This window comes from Spea bombifrons, chromosome 2 (genome assembly GCF_027358695.1).
Source record: "Spea bombifrons isolate aSpeBom1 chromosome 2, aSpeBom1.2.pri, whole genome shotgun sequence".
In the NCBI taxonomy this organism is placed as follows: Eukaryota; Metazoa; Chordata; class Amphibia; order Anura; family Pelobatidae; genus Spea; species Spea bombifrons.
This window is the reverse complement of record NC_071088.1, coordinates 16876898-16897460: the sequence shown is the minus strand read 5'-3', so window position 1 is coordinate 16897460 and position 20563 is coordinate 16876898. Positions and strand designations below refer to the sequence as shown.

At 37.8% G+C, this 20563-nt stretch overlaps 1 protein-coding gene across 2 annotated transcripts in view; it reads left to right on the top strand.

Moving 5' to 3' along the window:
* The window catches only part of COL8A1 (collagen type VIII alpha 1 chain), a 34101-nt gene extending 13609 nt beyond the window's left edge, over positions 1-20492 (top strand). The window contains exons 3-6 of one of the 2 annotated variants that reach the window (XM_053457343.1): positions 7578-7751; positions 7861-7912; positions 15916-16165; positions 18346-20492. In XM_053457343.1, coding sequence (XP_053313318.1) covers positions 15919-16165; positions 18346-20261 — 2163 coding nt within the window. In that variant the 5' untranslated portion in view covers positions 7578-7751; positions 7861-7912; positions 15916-15918 and the 3' untranslated portion in view covers positions 20262-20492. Of the gene's footprint in view, positions 1-7577; positions 7752-7860; positions 7956-15915; positions 16166-18345 lie in introns of both variants that reach the window. The other variant, XM_053457342.1, reaches the window with a different exon arrangement.
* The last annotated feature ends 71 nt before the right edge of the window (positions 20493-20563 follow it).

Here is a 20563-nt window from a genome sequence, read left to right as displayed (position 1 = left end):
TATGGTATTTCAAGGTAATTTATGACTTCACAAGCAGTAAGTAGTGTCACAAAGTTTGCCTTGTATGTGCATATATATATGTCTGCTTCCTATCGGCTCATGTTGTTACTTTTACAAGTGAGTAGAATAAACATTGCACTATGTTTGAAAGAAAAGTGAACCTAAAGAATACATATTTTTTTAGAAAAACAATCAAACTAATTTTACCTATAAGTTTTCTTTAAATATTCATTTTTCTCATGGTATGGATCATGGAAAATATACCCTGTTTTTAAAATACTTTATAGATGTTGGAATACATTAAATGCTTATCCGAGTTAATGCTCCGTTCCCAATTAAAAAAAAGTTGCCATAATAAAAGTTGTATTTTAACTATTGGCATATTGTCTTTTGAAATCTGTTTCCAGGTACATTCGTTGGCCAATTCCTATAATTCATTTTTGCTTCACAGTATACCATAAAGATTTATTGCCACATTACTGTCAATATGTTTCACTGTTGGATGCCTATACACAATTTTTATTTTTCAGAAATATTTTAGTAATCCCAATTACTCCATTTCATGGACCGTAATCTCATCTAATCCTCCAATTAAGTGTTCTGGGTTCCCTTACGTTCATAAAATTTGGAACAAGGAAAGGGACTGGGAATACAGCATCTATATTCCAACCTCATGTTGGACAGGAAAGTTGAAAACCCAATACCACCCAAACTTGAATATATATTTTAAAGAAAATCTAGACGTTGGAATATCCTATTTAAATAATTTATAATACAGACTGTAGTGTCTGTATATAAAACTGAATTTTCCTACTGACTGTCTGGCCTCAAGAACTCTCCTACATTTAAGGTTCTTTGATCTTCATACATTCGCACAAGAAGGACTCATCTGAGGTCATTGGAAAGCCTTCAGGGTTACTTCAGGATTACTTGGTACTGAGGCTATGAAACTTTGCTTAACAGATGCACCATAAATATTTCTTAGTTGGTTATCACATATTTTAAATGTGGAGGTTTTAATATTTAAACAGATTTTTAACATTGGTTTTACATTTTGACACTATTTGGCCATATATCACCAGTCCTAAACTGCACTCTGCGACCTACGTTTATAACTAGTATTAGACCAAGGGCTCTGCCCAAAGTGTGCTCTAAGTAGCAAGTCATTAGCCATTCATCCTGTCCTGTTGAAAGATTAAATGTCTAGATGACACTCACTGGTTTTAAGTACACTTACTAACTGCCACTAGACAGTCTCATAATTCACCATAATGGTTTACTTAATAACAGAACACCATTTTGTTTGGCATATAATTGTTTTGTAATTATATAAGTTTAATGGAGAATAAAAGAGTTATTAAAAAATGTAAACTGCAAATAAAATCTAAAAATAATTATTTCAGTAGTAGAAAACGTTTAAAAAAAGTGTTGTTTCGTCTCCAGGTACGTCTTTGATGAATACACGTCTTCTGGGACATCCTACAACTCTTATTGTTATACAAGTGGTCCAGAACCTAGTAGTTATATGTCATCGCTGCATCCCCAACAATTGTTAGTTTAACGCAACGGGGGAAGAAAATAGGGAAGCCACCCAGTATTAGGATATAAAAGATCACATTTTTCCCCTTTGTAGTGGTGCTACTGTATTTCTCGATATGTTTCTGCGTTTAAGAAAAATGTTTTACTATTTAGCAGTTTGGAGAAAATGTATGTCCAAACCAGAACTGAATGAACCAATTAACCTTATATTTCAAAGTATTACAACCACCTCCTGTATGTCAAGTATTAATGTAAAGGATTAAACATTCCTAATATACTTGTAACAGTTATGGTATTGTGCCTTAAATAGTTTTTACAAAGCTTTCATCGCCCTTTATTTTGTGATCTTCTGAGATGTTTGGTTTACTGTACATATTATAAAAAGTACAATATAAGTTATTGGTGTTATGTAAACAAATGATGGTAATGTTATAAGAACATTTTTGCAATAATCTCATATTATGTCCAGTAAGAGAGTAGAGAAAGTAAGGGGCATATCAGAGGCTGAGATTAGTTTTTATAGCTGGTGTACCTTTGAGTTCATGACGAGGTTTCTTTGTTTCGGTAATAGAAAAAGTTATTCATTGCATGCAGGTTCTGATAATCCTTCCAGAAGCTCAAATGTTCCATGTTGTTGAGTATCTGGACTGCAGGTGAATGGTCTTTATTTGTAAGGTCAAACCTGATTCAGCACATTGAAGGTGCGATAATTGGTTTGAAGTTGACCTGTTATGTTACAAGATCTGGTATAAAAAGGTAAAGTGTTGGTGAAATATAAAATGTTATTCTTACCAGATGATCTTTCCTATTCTTGCCATGAGGGCTGCATATGCCGTCTCTCTTGTCACATATCTCCAGGCTCAGATTGCCTAAGAGGGTGACCTCTCCCCCATGGACCTGCTGCCCTAGACCTAGTCGGCCTAGGCCAAAACAGGTTGCTGGTGATACTTGAGAAAAAGGGTTGAGAAATGTTGTTCAAGATGTACTTGGTTTGAAGCTATTTAATCAACTCCATATTATAAAAGCTTTCCGTCATAGAGAATGATTTCCTTGTCACAGTTCAGTAAATCTACATTTCTTTAATTAGTTTCTGTTTACACATGATGTAACTTATTACATGTGTATTACAACAAAAATTTTTGGTTTCTGAATGAGTTAAACATAGAATTTGACGGCAGATAAGAACCATTTAGACACTCTGGTATGCCCATCTTTCCTGATATAAAGACTCAGACGCAGTCTTGATCTTAGATTTAGGTTAGCTTTATACTTATCCCACGAATGTTTAAATGTGCTCGCTTCTTACATTACATCTAAGCCTCTGGCCCTCTAGCTTTAGATTATGAGCTTTTGTTCTAACATTTTCTCCTCCTTTGAAATAAACTTCACTCTTGTCCCCTTAAATATTTAAATATTCCTATCACATCTCTTCCCTCTCTTCTTTCCTCTCCCTTAGTTTTTCCTGATTCTTTTCATCCTGTAAGCCATTCACCATTTTGTAGCCCTCCATTGAACTTTTTCCACAATATCAATATCCTTCTGCAGATGAGTTCTGAAGTAAACAATACTCTAGATGAGTATACAACCCAGCGCCTTGCTTGCTTTTTCTGATGTTTTATTGCATTACCTGCTTACAGTTATGTCCAAAGAAGTAATTACTCCCAAAGTCCCCCTTTTTTTGCTGTTGCTGACAGAACGCTGCCCCCAAAGTTATATTGTGCCTTGAGATTTTTACGTCTCAAGGCCTTCTGTTCCATATGCACCATTAACTGAAAGCTTCTATGTCCCGTCACTCATCCAATGCCTTATCTATTCAACCATTTTAACATCCAAACACAACATTATTTATGATTATTCTATGAAGAGCTGTATAAAATCCCTTACTGAAATCTAGATAGGCTATATCTACTGCTCTTCTCTGCCAGGGCCAGACTGGGAATAATAAGGTGGCCGTGGCTGACTAATAACATCACCCCGGCCGACAGCTGGATATGACAGGCCGCACGTTATGTTATCCATGCTTTTGAGGCATGTTCCCGGTGTGCCAGATGGCCAGAGCGGGCCTTCTCCCTGGTCTATTATTGTCGTTTCCCATTAACACAATATATAGATTACGTTAGTTTGGCAAGATCTCCCTAAAATAAACCCATTCTGTATCTGATCACAAAACTATTTCTTGAAACATAACACCTGGATTACCACGTAGGAAACACTTGTGAAATGTATTGGCTTGTGAATTGCCCTGGGTAAGCATCGATGAATTTGATGAAGGTTAAGTCTCATCATTAGCCTGGTGTTTTGCATCTTGAAGAACGTCTGTACAAAATATGGTCTTGTTTTAAAGACATGTTTTTCCCATCTTTAACATGCTTCACAGGCAAAGAGACTACATCATTACTGTTAACATCTATGTTTATTTTACAAAGCCTAAAATTGTTAGTCTCTTATCCCAACACTTTAATCCCATTTTTGACATCCACTTCAAACTTTGTTTACGACCATGTACAAACTATACAGTCATAACAACTGAGATTTGGATTAATTATACAAGCAGACTCAAGAGAGAATCTAGCCAGGGTAATTAAACTCAGAATGTACTTGGCCCCTGAAATTTGTCATTGATTAGCACAACTTCCATGTGGTTTTAAGACATCTGGGGATCTTTATGCACATCTGTAAACATGATGTCAGCTTTGTATTGATGAGCCAGTCGGGTATACTTGATTGATAAATGGTTAAATGACTCACTCATGTTTGTTGCGTGCAGGAAATCCACCGTGTACACAAGTGTTCAGACAATCGAGAGAACAGTTTGCTCTTCCAAACATTCCTACCTTGAAATATTAATATATAAACATTACTTCAGATTTTTCTAGATCATCGATGTATCCTCTTGTGTTGTATGAGTTGGGGTAAAGTAATCCTGAAGCACATCCATCCGTCAGTGAAAGCACGAATATCCCCTAGTACCTAACGGAAAAGAGTCAAATTGTTTTTAGGGTGACAGGTTACTTGCCAGTACAATGATCTCCCATGTGTTTAATACATTTAATAGAAAATAAAACAGTGTACTGGATCTACGGATGAGCGTCTGAACAGTTGTTAGTCCAAATTAAACTATATATAGGTATTATTATCTTTTATTTATATAGCGCAAATAATTTACGCAGCACTTCATAAAATACATATATTCAAGGGGTATGAGAAGACTAGAATTGACAGAATAAGACAAACCGATACGTTAGATGAAGAGAGCCCTGCTCTTAACCTTATATCATTTTATTGAATATAATATTAGTGCATTTCACTCCCCCGCAAAATTAAAACCCCTTTAAATTAACCGATGAGTAAAGCTCCGTGAGCAATGAATTCCGCTGCTCTCTTTCCTAAAACGTGGAATATTGAATAGATTAATTTTGTATACCTTTGAATGAAGATTGTAGACAGTAGTTACATTGTTCCCATTAAGCAAAGTTTAAATATTAATATTAAATTTACATTAAAACTGTCTTAGAAAGTTTTTTTAATCACCACTTGTACTGTTGGTGATGTTAGTGAGAGCAGACTATTAAGAAACTATACAGGGATGATTTGGATTGTCACACTATTTACAAAGGTTAAGATACCCTACCCACTGTGGCTTTATTCATTTTAGTTCAGCCACGAGTTTGAGACAAATTTGTGTTTGAGAAATGGCATTATTAATATGGGACTGAGTTTTAACTTAAACTTAACTTATTATAAACAAGCTAGTTTGCATTGGCAGTATAAGATTGGAAGTATATTTTGTGAATATTTACTAAAATAGTATTTTAGATTTTTTTATAATCACAGCGTATTAATAAACCTAGCCAAAAGTGTGAAGGTCACTGTGAGCTTCCAGTGTCTGGACATTTTAGGCTCATGCGCAGGTAGAGCTGGGCAATATGTTCATCCACCTCTACGTACGGATTCCCAGTAGAGCTGATGGACGGATATAAGGAGCCAGTTACTAGTAAACAAGGAGCGAAACATGGCTTCTGCTGCAGGAACACAGGACCGGTATTACCTTTTTTCCAGACGCTAATTATTCTACACATTGGGGCTGGTGTTAATTCTGCCGTCATTGCGTCAGTTTTGGCACCATCACTTATTTATTATCAATTTGTTTTGCTTAGTTTTTGTCTGACTTCATGAAAAACAAGAAAGAAAATGAAACGGGATTTTTTTAAAATCTAAAATCTCTGTATTCGGTGCTAGAAAGTCGGGTATTGACACTCAAGAAATTTCAGCTTTAGAGACCATTATAAAAATAGAAAAAGATAAAAAAGATAATATCTGTAAGTAACTGTATTTGCCAACACTAACATACTGCCGGAGTGTGCATTATTGCGCTACATTCCTGCATATATCTTATGAGTTTATCAGAAGGATCCTGACCCTAGATCTCCTTCTTAGATCACTGTGCATGGTAGAACAAGAATGTGTGCCTAATGTGATGTACATACCTTGGACGTCTTGGGGTTTATTCACCAGTTTTAAGGTATCTAGCTGGAAGAGCCAATGTCAGGATCGTTATCGGAATCTGGCTCCTTTGGTTCCTACAGTCATTTGATTAATTGGCGTTTACCAGCCTGTATTTTTGTTACTTGTATACCAGAAATGAAAACCCCCTCCTAAATACGGGTTTAGAGACCGACATCTGTGAAGACACTGTCCATGAGTTTGAAGTGTAGGGATGCATTAATGGAAACTGCAAGCCCAACAATTGGGACTAAGTACTTGAGCGCCACAGCAGGAACTTGCACAAGAAGGTATATTTTATACAAATATAGAATTTCATGCTAGATAAGAACCATTAGTTTTGTTCTGTTATCACTTCAGCTTGAGTGACACGATAGCAGTTCGGCCATCTCCAACCACGGCTTTACGTTTGTCTGCCCCTTATACACTTATTGCCCCAAAAGTGATTGATTAAAAGTTGTCTTTTCATCAAATCGTGTAATCGACAAAAAAACGGTGTGGTAGGCGACTCTGCTTCTTCATTTCAGAAATCTCAGACATATTTACAGTGGATTTTGCACAACCTGTCAGATTTAACTGCTGTGCCAGACTGCTGAAATAAATTGTTACCTAATTCCTCCTCAAATAATAGGTTTTATTGTTTTATAAGCAGCTACTGTGGTAGATTTGCAGATATTTTAAGAGCATTAGTTGATCTGGAACTGGATTTTAGACAAGGGGGATAGATACAGAAATGCACATGTTTTTGCAAACAAAAAGGACGAAAGTCTACCCCATTTCACTTGGCGTAATCATGTGATAACTTCACATTACCGACAATAAATCTTTCTAATAAGGTACAAATTAGAAGCTGTTGTTTATGCATGAAAAAGTTAGACTTGGTATGGCCTTCAGTGGACAACAACCACCCTGAGCACGAGAACCGATGGAGTTTTGGTATCCCTGTTGTATTGCTTTCATTAATACATAAAAATACAAAGCATGATTTGCACTATTACAGATATTCTAGATAAATATATATATAATATATATAAACATATATATATTATTATAAACACCGTGACTTTGTATAAAATAGAAATTAATTAAAATGGTTTAATTTACCTAAAGATGGAATGATGGATAATATTTCATCTTCATAAACAATAGGCAGAGATCTTCGCTCTTCGTTTTCTGATAGCTCTTGTTACTGTGGTTTATGCAGAGCAGATGGCCTGGCTGTCCTGGACTGATGGGGCTAAAAACATGTCAATTTAGGCAAAAAAAACAATGTTTTGTGTGTCTTTTTGTCCTTATTTTGCTTGCTGTGTATAGTGGAGGGTTAACCGCTGTTCAATATTCACTTCCATAAGCCAGAGTAGTTCTTATTCTTTATTAATGAGGTCTAACAAGAACGAAATAGTTCTATGTAATGTAAGTGATACTTACCGGCTCATGACTTTTCGACACAAGCCATGCTCTAAAGCAGCACGTGAAGTGTAAATATTGTATTGTCAAACACATCGTATAACAGAAAACCATCTTATTTTCTACAGGGTTGTTGATGGAGCTCTTCTGAATGACCGTGCATTGCTGGCATGTATTGTAAGGACATCTTCACCTTCTAGATGAAGTTATCCTGTCCTTTCTAACCTGGATCGCATTTGGGAATAACATACTGTCCGCCATATGATGGTTACTTCTGAATTGCATGGGAAGCAAAACAAGAGGTACGTATTTTGATTTAATATTAGTAGTAAATCAATGAATTAAATAGACGATCATTCTGGATCTCGCACCTCCTGCACACCACATGCATATATTTGTGTTTTGTTACAGGTGGTGAACACAGGTGGAAACATTTCTTCATAGCTTCAGACCCCTTTGAAATGTATGTATCAGGAGAGTGTACTTCTTCATCAACAAGCTTTAATGTAAGCGACCTTACTGTAAGAATTGAGTAGCAATCTGTTATTCTTTAAAGACATTGTAAACATACTTTATTTTTTAAAAGTCCTCAAGTATTTCCCCGCGGCTTGTCAGAAACACCATACAGAGTCTCTTTAATGTTATCATCACCTTAACCTGTTTCCTGGGCTGCGGGGTTCAATGCTGGTGGAATATGTATGTGTGCTTGCAGCACGGCCAGACATAAAACTCATCTACATTATAAATGAAAGTGCTCCTAAATGAAGTGGTCATTTTACCCTTTTCCAGTGACTGACATTCATATGACAGATAGTTCCTGTCATCAGATAATTAACAAACTATAATATATATTTATTAAATTAAAATAATCCAGTTACTTAAATATATATATTAAATATATATAAATATATATGTGTATTAGAAGCATTATTAAACACTCATCTACAGACACCAGACGAGTCAGAAGGCTTGTTTTTCCCTCAGAAATCTCATGGTGCTGCCGCAACCACAAGGGATTCTGGGTAGGCGCATTCAAATAAGGTCAACAATAATCACCTTTTGCCTCTATATCCACTTTATACATGGATACCTTGAAAGTAATTGAGCCCTGTAAAGGACAGCCTTTGACAAAACTCAGGAAGAGGTGCAATAGCCAGATCACCACTCATGGACAGCTGTTTTGTCCTTAATGGGACTCGTCAGCGTGAGGTCGTGATACTGGCTTAACAGGCTTGGGTAGCCAAGAACTATATATATATATATATATATATATATATATATATATATATATATATATATATATATATATATGCTGCATTCCAAAATCTTGAAGCCTATTCAATAGTTTATAGCTGTATATCTAGTGGGATATTTTCCAATAAGAAAAAACTATGTGTGTTTAGTGCCACATGGGGAGAAGAGAGTACATCGTAGCTACATACATTGCTGTAACAAAACTACAGGCTCTGCACTATGAGACACGTCATAGCCAGCCACCTCCTCGATCTGCACATTTGTTCATCGACCGCCTGCCACAGGTGAATTGAAACATAAAATCATAGAATTTGACGGCGGATAAGAGCCATTCGTGTCATCTACTCTGCCCGTTTCTCTGCTGTAAAAACCTCAACCCTTATTAAGACCATGATCTTGCCCTATGTTTATGATAGCTTATGCCTATTCCATGAACTGGGTAAGATATATCTTTTAACTGGGCAAGCATATAGAACATTTACATTGCAGGCTTCATTAAAATCAGTGCTTCCTTCTCAGTTTATACACATGTTCCATGTTCTGGATTAGATGAGAAATCTGCCCACCCTGTTATGGTTCTACCGAGGTATGACATCACTGGTCTCTTCTGCTAGACCAATATCATGGGGCAGGGTGGTGGGCAGGGCCAGCCCAAGGCAAAATGCCGCCTGGGGCGAATTTTAAAATGCCCCCCCCATTATCTACCCTTCCTCTCCCTCCGTCCCTGCCGCCCCCCCCCATTATCTACCCTCCCCCCCCTTCAAAAATGCCGCCTGGAGCGGTTGCTTCACTCAGCACCATTGTCGGGCCGGCCCTGGTGGTGGGGCTGTTCTACCAGCCTAAGAACCCTGAAGTCTGTTCTGTAACATGTTGCCGGTACATGAGGAGAAAGCTAGACTGATTCCCAGATAAATATAAAAGAAATTTCTCCAAGTTATTATGTTTCAATAGCTCTCTAAGGAGTTTTTGTGGTTTCTGACCACATTAGGCAAGATATCAAAGAGACCTTCTCAAATACTGCACCAAGCATTAAATGTATTACATTTTGTATTTTGTCACCATAAATTATATTCCTTTAGTATGGTTCAGTATATCAATCCCACTTCCTAGCATGTGTTAGCCATTCCTAGAAACACTCCTAATTTCACAGAACATAATTTTATTGGATTTCTACAACTTCAGAGTTGACTAAAATATTTTCTTACAAAAAGTCATTAAATTGTGATTACAGAATTACAAGTTCTATACTTTTCTATAATATTATTGTTATTTTTTTTACATTCCTATGCTGGCTTTATTCCGTGAAGGAAACCACATGTGTCACTTTTTTAATGTATTTTACAAGGAATTTGATATGCTTTAGACAAGAAGAGTGTAAGAATAATTATATTACTGAACTTGGCGTATTCTGTGTTCCTCACTCTTTTAAGTAACAATTTTCTGGATCTAATTGTCCCGTTTCTCTCTGTGTTGGAATATCAGATCACTGATGCAGTGAAATCACTGTTAAGAATTAATTTACTATCCACAAAGTGTCAACAAGTTCAGCAGCAGTGGCTTACCTACAAATCTGTATTCTTCTCATTACATTATAAAGGAACAATAAATATAACAAATATTTTTAAAACATTATAAAAGTTAAAAAAAAAAGTTGTGATTTCTCAGTAACATGTAGTGTCTTTAAATTTGAAGTGGGAGGGGGAAAAATATTGTGGGATTGGGTAATAATCCATTAACTCTCTCGGAGAGGAATTCGTTTTATATCATAAATATCTTTTATATATAATGTCCTAAATATCCAAGAGTCTGAAACTGATCTACTAAGTCAGTGTATACCAAGCTTCTATCATAGTTGGGATTTTGCCCGGGGATGGCTGCGGGTGTTTAGGTCCCTAAAACAAATTTATTCAGTTGGGTCCTGTCTTAAGTGATGTAACAATTATTATTACTTAAGAAAACAAAGATACATCTCTCTCTTTCCATGTCCTCTTGGGGGCCTTAACCAATACTTAATCTGTTTTCATAGTGGTAATATATCTCCCCAGATATTTCCTAAAGAAGATTGGTATACGGATAATATCAGTGCATCTAATAATTTGACCTTCTAATATAGAAAGTAAGGCTGATTTCCTAGACTCTCTTACCCTTAATGTCACAGACATGCGTTTTCTCTTCATTGTTAGAGGGACTCAAATCTATAGGTGACACATTATATGGCAGCACCACCAGCGCTGTCCTCTGAAAATAATGCAGTAAATAACTTTCTCCTCTCTTTGTCGAACAAACTGCACAGATGTGATAGAAACGGCAGGTGGGTGATACATCTCACAAACCATTTTCTCATTTGACTGTAAGCCCCGGAGTATTCACTGACCTGCCTGTCGTTTCACATATGCTAACCGTGTTCATCACATGAGTGAAAAGTTTGATTTGTTGGCCAAAGGAAAGCACTACTGACTTCTGTAAGAAAACAGACGCATTGTTAGGAGTTTTTTGGATCAGATGCTTGAAATAACATTCCAAATCCAATATTTGGTTTAGCTTCTCACTGACCCAGAGATACGGCTTACATTGTTCTGCAGGGTGAGGGACGTCTCTCTGGCCCACGGGAATATAATTCTGATGCTTATACACTATTTATAAATATCCAATGTTACCATTCTGAATTCTGCAGTTTTTTTTTTAATGTCAGAGAATTAAAAATTCAACGCATAGAATGAATTAGAACAAATAAGCCAAATTCTAAAAAGTTCAGCAGTAGCATTATGTTGGTTGCTATGGAGATACCCCCGGTATCTCTTAGGATAGAAAGGCTTAATCGTTGTACTGATGGAAAATCTCTGGGTCCCCAAGGAACTGGGAATTCTGCATCAGAGAAAGTATATTGCGTGGGCTGATGTAAAGTAAAGTTTGTGTTGCGCAGGGAATAGTAAGATAGGTCAAACTTTGTCAGACATGGATAATGTGTCTATCATCTAGAAGAGAAAATGTAGTTGCCCCATGTACATTTGGCCATCTTGCCGTGGTGCCCCCAACTGGTATGCAAAGATATATTTTATTCTGGTAAAATAGATTTTAATCAAAGATTGGTGTTCTGGACTCTGAGATGATAAAATTGGTTTCCACCATGTCTATGTACATAGAATCCAAGGCTCAACACTGCCATCTAGAGGCTTGTTAGGTAGGTACAGCAAAAAATGCTTTGCCGTGTCTTCATTTTCTCATGAACTATATAAAATTTCTTCCAGTAAGATAGTTGATGCAGTAGGGTGGATAACGCCCATGTGGCTAAGGATGTATTACATTTGAGAAGAAAACTTTTCAGAAATCAAAACATTAAAATTTTGTTTCCCTTGTTTTTAATTTTTAATAATTATTTAATTAATTTAAAATAGGCTCATACACTTAGACATTGTTACTTGGGTATCAAAATTGTGTAGTAGTATTTAAGTACTACCACTTAGAAATTTAGAAACAGTAGTAAAGACAGGAGACCATTTCATTTCTCAACGTTTACTGTAGTGGAATTCACAGGAATTTATCTTGTTTTTATAACTAATATGATGATGGAATGTTTTTTAGCCTTACATTACAAAATATAACTCGATTAAAAATGTAACAGAATTGGTGAGAAATACTGTATTAGAATATTAAGTGTCTCTTTATGCTGATGGCATCCCATTGCCTTCCCATCCTGGTATATGTTGTTTTCCTTTAAAGTTGCATACATAGAATGTAGAAACATCTTGTATTAACCCCTTAAGAACAATGGGCGGTTCCTAAACCCATTGCATTTTGAGCCTGTACATGTACGGGCTTTGTCATTAAGGGGTTAATATGGGACACACTTCATACAACATCCTTCATACAACACTCTGTGGGTTTGTATCATGGGACATTGGTGTTTTTTTTCCGCCCAGAAGAATGAAGACTTGAGATGTAAACTAAAGTAGTCACCAACTGTTTAAGTTAAACAAATGTACCATTTCCGACTTTAAGCTTCACAATGTATTGTCTACGTGGTTCGGTAAATATGATTTGATGCATCTGCGTTTGAATTTCTATGTTGCATGAAGGAATAAACAGAGCTCGTTTCAGCGTTTGGATTCTGTGTAGTAACAAAATATACCACCGTGTGGTGTAAAGCTAATTTAACCCTTTATGACTGGATGTTTTTCACACACTAGCGATTATAGCTTTTTTTTTGCCATTGTTCAGTCACAATTCCCTTTTTTAGTTTTGTGTACCCACATTCTGCAATATGTTTGGGTTTTTGGAGAGCAAAAGTTTGTTTTTATTATTTTAAATGTTTGAGTTGGGGCAACAAAGGTTTTTTAATGTTATATTTTCAGAGGATGAGCTATGAAGTGTTTGGATGCCTTTCTTAATTTTTTTTGTTACATATATATATATATATATGTGTATTACTGGAGATCACTTTGGGGTCTTTATAGACCTCATGGATCTCTTTTATGATGTCAAAATGACATCACTATATACTACAGTATATTTACTTTCTTTTTTTCCCTTTTACTTTAATGTATGTTTTTACTCTGTTTCATGTTTTTCTCACTTTGATTTCCACTGCAGCTGATCACAGAGTGATTAAGAAGCAAGGCTCTATAGTTACTGTGTTAGCCAGCAGGGAAAGTGATTGGAGATGAGGGTTCAACACTTCCAATGGGACTGACTAATCGCTAATGGGAGACACTCCAGTCTATCTTAAGATCTCCTGATCTCCCATATACTATGAAGGAAGTGTGCCTTTCTGTACAAAATACTATTGTGTTCTAAAGTAATTAGGGCCACTTGACGTATTATGTAAAAGTATGTCCTATGAGTATTAAGGGGTTAACATTACTAGCATTTCATTATTCCTTAAATTTAGAATGAATTTTATAACTTGGGTTGTTGAGAATACATAATAGTTTACTGTGTGAAAATTGCTTTGTAATTCTTTTTTTCTCATTATTTACATTACAATGAGGTTGTTTTTGAAGTTTCTGCTGTTGAAGATAGATCTGTCTTGTTTGATTAACAATAAAAGCATAAAATAGTGAGAGCTATCCTGTAAAGAGGACTAAGCGCATGCCAAGCTATACAGAATGTGATGTCACAGATGGAGCATTAAAATCAAAGGGGTTTATTTACTAAAGATGATATATTTTCTGAGAGTTGGAATTTCAACTTACCAACTGTCCAATACGTTGTGAAGGACAATTCATGGCAATTTTTTCTAGCAAGAAGGGCCAAGTATGAATAAGTGCAGGGCCTTCTCTTCCTAAGGGGTTGGTTCTTCATACTGTACAGTGAAACTGCAGCCCTCCTGCAAGCTCTTATTATAGTAAATAAACCCTATGGCCTGTTACCTCTGTTATCTCTAGTGCCAAGGGAGGAAATTGGGGATGGGTTAAATTTAGTCTTCCAAATTTTGACCATACTCAAAATTTTTGACCAGCTTCACCTGTGTCCTGGTTTTTTAGTACCTTTTTTTTTTTTTTTTTTTTTTTTTTTTTTTTACCAAACATTGCGTACCGGAGGGCACATGTTTTGCACCTGGGATGTGGATTGTGAATTATGACCGGGAGGATTAGAAGTACACATCTCTGGTTGCAATATGACAACATATCAATACACTATACCCTTCTTTTGTGCAGTAATCCAACATTTTATCCAACATATTGTAATGCTTCAGAACCATGAGATGTGTTCACAGCATGGTAGAAATGTCACATATACTCAACTGCACAACTGGGTACATTTTAATAAAATATAATCTGTAGCCTGAGTGCCCGTTTTCTTTATTTTTACCAAGGAAGAATCTAAAAGCAACCAAACATGATGCAAAATACTATTCTTCCTTCTTAGCTTACTGTAGAGTTCTCTAAGGTTCTCTAAGACTCTGTGTTCTCTAACATTCTGGTTATGTCATGCCTTTCAAACCATTAATGCCGTGTGAATATTTCTAATACCTTTTACCGATCACCTTCCAGTTGCGTTTTCCTGGAAGAACTCACTTGGAACCAAGTTCTCATATTTTTTTGTTTTAAATGGCCTGAGAAATAAAAACAATAAAATAGTTTTTTGATTTAGGGGTCTGTTACAATAAGAGTGTTAGTTGAGTTTTGGATATAAATGTTCCTAAAAGAAAAAGTATTTTGTTGTTACTGGAGTCGAAGAAGGAATTAATCAAGAAAAAATAAACTTGACTCATTGGGGAATCAAGTTCCCCAACTTAAGCGCCAGCCAACTAAACCAAAAAAAAGTTCTAGTCCTCATTTTGTAGATCCACTAAGGAGCGCTTACTCTTCTCAAAATTCAAATCTTTACTTTCGCTGTCTAGGAATATATTGCACATAAGATGAAATGCGCAGAAAAACGCATTAGGAAGTAGGCAGTGCTTGAAGCGGCAAATATATCCCGGGTTCTTTCTAAGGTACTTCTCATAAAGTGCTTGGAATGATGCTTCAATAAAGTGCAGTAACTGTCAGATATGTAATCGCCAATTCCAGAATTCATTTTACTGCAGGCATTCTATAGTTATCAATATGTATGCTAGGAAAACATAGAATGAGAACATTTACAACAAGCAAACTGCAGTGTGCTCCTTCCTCTCAGTAGAGGTGCTGGGGGGATTAAATATGAATTTAACCTGAAAACAGGGCTGGAGTTCTGATTTAACTGACCGACAGGCTCAAACACTGACATGCACTCATCTTACTTCAGCTGAGCTCAATTGAGATCGAGACATCCTGAAGTCACCAGCAACTATAATTCACATTTCCAACATTATTCTTATTGATGAAAATTGGTGGTTTGTGTACCAGCAGAACAGTGCACACCTTTTCTGAATAGAATCCTTTTTTGCCATCTACCTTCATAGTTAGAAGTGAGTGCTTGCTAATAATGTACTTGCTGTCTTTCTGGCCTCTACTCACTAAACCAGAGTTTGCAGGTGAGCAGAACTTACAAATCCCCCTCTTCACAACGTATCAAGCTAGAAGACATTCTCCTGAAATAAGAGATCCGGTGTTCCTTACATGTATGAGACAAATTCCGAGAACTCTGATCACATATGAACTCTGCATTATAAGAACAAAAGAATGCATGCAGTAAAGTGCTTTGGAGACCAAGCAATGTTATTTCCTGTGCTAAAGTATATATTGCAACAGCTTCCTGACACTTCATGCCCACTTGTCCATTCTATTTCAGGTGATGGATCTTAAAAGAAATATCCTAGCTTTATCCGTGCTGCTCCTTGGTCTCGTCAAGTCATCTGAAGGTGGGGCGTACTATGGGATGAAACAGATGCCCCCACAGATGCCTCAGTATCAACCGATGGGGCAAGGTCCACCAATGGGACATCTTGGAAAAGAAAAAGCACATATGCCTTACTATGGGAAGGAAATGCCACACATGCCGATGTTTGGAAAAGACCTAATTCCAAGAAAAGATGGCAAAGGTGAATGTACTACATACTGTTAATACACTGTTCCATTATAGGACCAGGAAGGATAACGATAATTGAGTACAAATTGTCATATAAAACCAGTGGGATTGTGTACAGAATCATAATGACTACATTTTAATTGTTGTTTAATGTTCTTATTAACAAGAGTATATGTTTTTTTTTTAAAACAGTAACACATCAGACTTGTCATGTGACATTTTTATTATGGTCCAATGGGGAAAAAGGAAGGGGGTTAACTGAAGCCCTGCACACATTTACCTATTTTGATGAATCTCTTAATACTTTCTTCCTACTGTATTACAAATGTTTTGCCTCTGCCCCTTCAAAATACAAAGTATTTTTTTAAGCATTGGGGTTCAGTAGTAGTATTAATATAATAATCCATTCTGATATGTCTTCTGTGCTGTCCATGCAATAAATACCTCTTATCACAGCGTTATACTTAGACTAGACATATCTCCCCATTTTTCAAAAGACCAAAGAAGGGCATTGACTTTGGCCGTGTGATTAGTGTCATGGTCAGGGTTAGGCCAGACCCGCCATCTGGCACACTCGGCAGATGTCCAGTGGGCTCGTGCCCGATGCCACCTCCACATGCTTTTATTTTGTGGGCTACACAGCCACGTGTACCCAGCAGGTGGTCACATCAGATGCTGATCAGCAAGTGCTTGTTGTTTGCTTTACTTGGAATATGTTGGAAATGCTTTCCTACATGTCTGCAGTTAACAGCACTTAACAAACATAATGTATAGCTCTATTGATAAAACCATCTGGTTCTTATTATATAGCATTATAAATGCCATTCCCTGCCCCCCAATCATTACTGATTTATTGATATATGGTGGATAAACCACCCTTTCTATCTTCCATAGAGCTTCTTCCTGCTGTTGTAGTAAATTCCAAATATGCCTTTTTATTGAACCTTACTTTCCTGAATACACAGTTCTATTTTATGAGCCATGTAGAATAATACATTAAACCAGCCTGCACAGGGAGTGTTGAAATAAGGGCAGTTGAGCGTAACGTTCTGTAAAATACTGTGGCCCCTGGGATTTTTATCCCCTTTTTCTGTATATATTCCTGGTTCACTTGAGTTTCACACCTTACTACAAATCGTCTAGAAAATGGTAGTGTGAAGCATTTCAATATTGAGTCTGGGTGTATACACAAGACCTGCAAAATGGGCAGAAAAAAACCCATAAACGTATAAATTAACACAAATAAGCTTCTGTACTCTATATATCACACCTGTAGCGGTATTGCAAAAACTTTAAACATCTTCTCGCTGACTCCACAACATTTTAAAGCATCAAGGCACGTCATCACCACATTGGATTTTCAACCATTTCTTCATTAATGGCAAACATTTTTCCGAACTCGATATAGTAACTTAGTGTTAGTGGGAAATTAAAACTTCAAATCTTGCCATGGCTTTCCTTTAAGATTTAGAAATCAGATTTGTTAAAGGACATGTAAGATCAGTCATTTGGACTTCTTTCAGACTTTGCAGTTGATGTCCAGCATACAAGTACCCCCTGAGTTTTCACCTTCATTCAGTTCATGTCGTGAGATATTCCCCAGCTGTGTTGTATAAAATGCTCCTTCAATAGAAAATATGACCCTCTGCCATTGTTCCATTTGTTCAAAGGCCACATTTTAGCAAAATTTTACTAAATTGCAGAGGAACCTGCATGCTCTTTTAAAGAATGCAATCACCATATCCAGTAAAAGACAATGTTGATGGTATTCTATTGGTGTTTATTCACTAAACCTTGAATTGACTTTGTATTATGCACAGTATACTCTCAGTTAATAACTTATAGTGCAGATAATACTTCATTGGCCACACATGCATGCACCCTCAATGTGGTCACTAATGCAACACATTAATAAATCTACCATACTGGTCATGTTTGCAGCATTTTGACTATAATTAGCACTGTCTCAAACAAGACTTAAGCTGAAACCGATTTTTTAAAAAAAGGTATGGATCTTCTCTCTTCATCACTTCAAGACTCTAATTGATATTCCCATGATTAAATGTTTTTTCAAGCACCTGTGTACTTTGTGTTAACAGTATAGTTTTAATTCTATTGATATCAGATATCAAGATCTCAACAATATATGTTTATATTCAAAAAAATTGTGTCTGTGATTTGTTTTTTTAACAGAGCTTCCATTATCTGCTATGCGAGGCGATCAAGGGCCTCCCGGCGAACCTGGACCGAGAGGACCACCAGGCCCTCAAGGACCACCTGGACAAGGAATACTGGGGCCCAAAGGAAACCAGGGCCCACCAGGCCCACCTGGTTTTCCAGGACTTGGCAAACCAGGAATGCCAGGAATGCCAGGAAAGCCTGGTGGTGTTGGAATGCCAGGACCAAAGGGAGATCAAGGACCCAAGGGTGAGATGGGACACAAAGGATTGCCTGGACCACAAGGATCCCCTGGATCTCAAGGATTGCCTGGTGTCGGCAAGCCAGGTGATCAGGGTTTCCCAGGAAAGCCAGGCCCAAAAGGTGAACCAGGGTTAAAAGGGCCACCAGGATTTCCAGGAGTCATGGGCATAAAGGGAGAAAAGGGAGTAGGAGTGCCGGGTTTACCAGGTCTCAAAGGTCCACCTGGAATACAGGGACCTCCAGGCCCTATTGGTCTGCCAGGTATAGGAAAGCCTGGCATCAATGGTTTTCCAGGACCAAAAGGACATCCTGGTAATCCAGGGTTACAAGGGGAACCAGGGCCAGCTGGTCCTGTTGGACCACCAGGACTACAAGGCCCACCTGGAATCCCTGGTGTTGGAAAACCTGGCAAAGATGGACTTCCTGGTGGAATTGGGTTGCCAGGTGTCAAAGGTGATCAAGGACTGCCAGGTTTACCAGGAGCCCCTGGCCTTCCTGGAATAGGTAAACCTGGACTTCCGGGTCCTAAAGGTGACCACGGTCTTGGTGGTTTACCAGGTCCGATTGGCCCTAAAGGTGAAAAAGGCCATATTGGGGAGCCTGGAATAGGAGGCCAGCCAGGTGACCCCGGTCCTCCAGGTATACCTGGACCCATTGGACCGCCAGGTGTTTCAGGATTTCCTGGTCCTAAAGGGGAACAGGGTAATGTAGGACCTAATGGTCCTTTGGGGCCTAAAGGTGAGCCAGGTTTACCAGGCCTACCAGGTAAACAAGGATTTCCGGGTGAATTGGGGCCACAAGGCCTCAGGGGTTTACCAGGACCTGTTGGGCCAAAGGGAGATGCTGGGCACAAAGGTTTAGAAGGGCCACCTGGTGCACCTGGATTGCCTGGACCTAAAGGAGAACCAGGAATTCCTGGAGAGCAAGGGATTCAAGGGCCAACTGGAATTCCTGGCCTTGCAGGACCAAGTGGTCCAATTGGTTCTCCTGGACTTCCAGGGGTAAAGGGTGACCAGGGTCCACCTGGTGTACCTGGACTTCCAGGCATTGGAAAAGATGGCTTGACAGGACCACAAGGTCCAATGGGACCACCTGGAGGACTGGGTCCACCTGGGCAGCGTGGTTTACCAGGACCTCCTGGTCCACCAGGTCCACCTGGTCTTCCTGCAGAAATTCCTCCTACACCACCAGGAATGGGACAGTATTTGCCTGAAATGGGACCTGCTATTGATGGAATAAAAACCTCTCAAGGTTACTATGGAAAGAAAGGACACAATTCAGCCATGATGCATGAGATGCCAGCGTTCACAGCTGAACTGACCACTCCCTTCCCACCTGTAGGAGAACCTATAAAGTTTGAAAAGTTGTTATATAATGGCAGACAAGGCTACAACCCACATAGTGGCATATTTACATGTGAAATCCCTGGAATTTACTATTTTTCATACCATGTCCATTGTAAAGGTGCAAATGTATGGGTGGCTTTATATAAGAACAGTGAACCATTAATGTACACTTATGATGAATATAAAAAGGGCTATCTAGACCAAGCCTCTGGGAGTGCAGTGGTCCCTCTGATGCATGGAGATAAAGTATATATTCAGATGCCTTCAGAGCAAGCAGCTGGACTCTATGCCGGGCAGTATGTCCACTCATCATTCTCTGGATATTTATTGTATCCGATGTGAAGAGCAGTAGTAACATGAACTCTAAATACAATTTTGCTTCCGTATTTTATATCAGATATAACTGCCTTAAAACCTCTACCAGCGGCATGCAAGGTGCTATTGGGCGATATCTTCCTTGCTTGGGTAGCAGCAAGAAGTTAGCTGGCAGTTGGATCATCCTTCTTACAGTTAAATCTTTTGTTGTATGTATGCACAGTAAATACAAACTTAGAGTGAAAATATAATTTGCATTACAATGCCCTGTCTTTATCATTATTGGAAAAAGTTTAGCAAAAATATATATTTTCTCCCTGAAAAAAAAT